Source organism: Sinocyclocheilus rhinocerous, unplaced genomic scaffold, assembly GCF_001515625.1.
Source record: "Sinocyclocheilus rhinocerous isolate Xijiao unplaced genomic scaffold, SAMN03320098_v1.1 C36692394, whole genome shotgun sequence".
Taxonomy (NCBI): domain Eukaryota; kingdom Metazoa; phylum Chordata; class Actinopteri; order Cypriniformes; family Cyprinidae; genus Sinocyclocheilus; species Sinocyclocheilus rhinocerous.
The window spans coordinates 335-1,536 of NW_015784967.1; the positions used below are offsets into that span (position 1 = coordinate 335).

Consider the following 1,202-nt stretch of genomic DNA (forward strand, 5'->3'; position numbering starts at 1 on the left):
AACATCTCTTCTCTGGTGACATTTTTGACATTTTTACTGGTACAATAACCTGTCATTCACATGATATCGCAGCAATAGCAAATGACATTGATCAAACAATCCAATCATATCCCGATGGACAAAATCAAGTCCCACCCTACAATTTTCCTTGTTCTAGAATCCATTTCATACACTACAATAGGGAAGAAAAGACTATCGCAACTTCCGTTTCATACCAACGTTTTGTAAAAAAAGGTGCATCGCCAACTAGCTCCGACCAAATAACTTGAACGCACATGATGTTGCAATTACAACTTCCAACTCGTAAATACGAACTTCCCATGAGAAATTCAATGCAACATAACTCAGCTTGTTATTAAAACAAAAAGAACAATTTTGAAATCTGCACCCCTGAAGCCAGACTTGTCTAATTTAAAGGCAGGTGTATGGCGTATTTCAGATTTATTTTACAGTGTTGCTGTTGCTTTTTTTATAGTAATGAACAATAAACCTTTTTTCTATTTTAGTGAGTTACTTTCGACTGTTTTTGTCCTTTGAATGAAAGTCAATCAATCAATAAATAAATACAGGTTTGGGACAACATGAGGGTGAGTAAATTATGACAGAATGTTCATTTTTGACGCATTTCTAAATTCGTATCAAGTGTGAACTCAAAATGAATACCCAGCCCTAAACACAGGTTCCCCTAAGAATTGTTATTGAAGACGTTTACCTTTATTGCGAGTTCAGGAGGATGAAGATTGACAACTCTCATCGTGGAAAGGGAAGTCTCACTTTCCTCAACTTGCCCATACACCACGAAGAGCAGGTTGGACTGTTCCACAAGGTAGGGCATGTACTCCAAAGCTTTGACATCTATTGTCAGGGACTCAGCTGTAAAGATATTATGATCACACTATGACCTAAACCGTTAACAATTTTTGTAGAATTCCTTAGAGCTGTTATAACTCGATCTCAAGATAATGAACAGTTTTACAGAAACACTTGTGTCGGACTCACTCGTCGAGGCTTCCACGGTTGCAGATTTGTTTTCGAGCTTAAAAGTTGTGCTAGTGACGCCTGTGTAATACACCACACAGCCAGTGATGATGGCGCTGATGATGCAGGTTTGGCTGGTCTGGTTCTTAATGTTCAGAGTCAGCTTGAGGTTTTCACCCATTTTGATGGTGTCAGCCTGGAGCTCGATGGTCACACCTGCTTCA

General features: G+C 39.0%; 1 protein-coding gene across 1 annotated transcript; it reads right to left on the reverse strand.

Annotated features, from left to right (window-relative positions):
- Positions 1–712: 712 nt before the first annotated feature.
- Positions 713–1,185, reverse strand: LOC107736430 (coagulation factor XIII A chain-like; the record flags this gene model as incomplete). Its single annotated transcript, XM_016547840.1, has 2 exons — positions 1,000–1,185; positions 713–873 (listed from the first exon to the last, which is right to left on the reverse strand). Coding segments are annotated over exons 1-2 (321 nt in total), but the record flags the coding sequence as incomplete, so codon positions are not given.
- Positions 1,186–1,202: the final 17 nt, after the last annotated feature.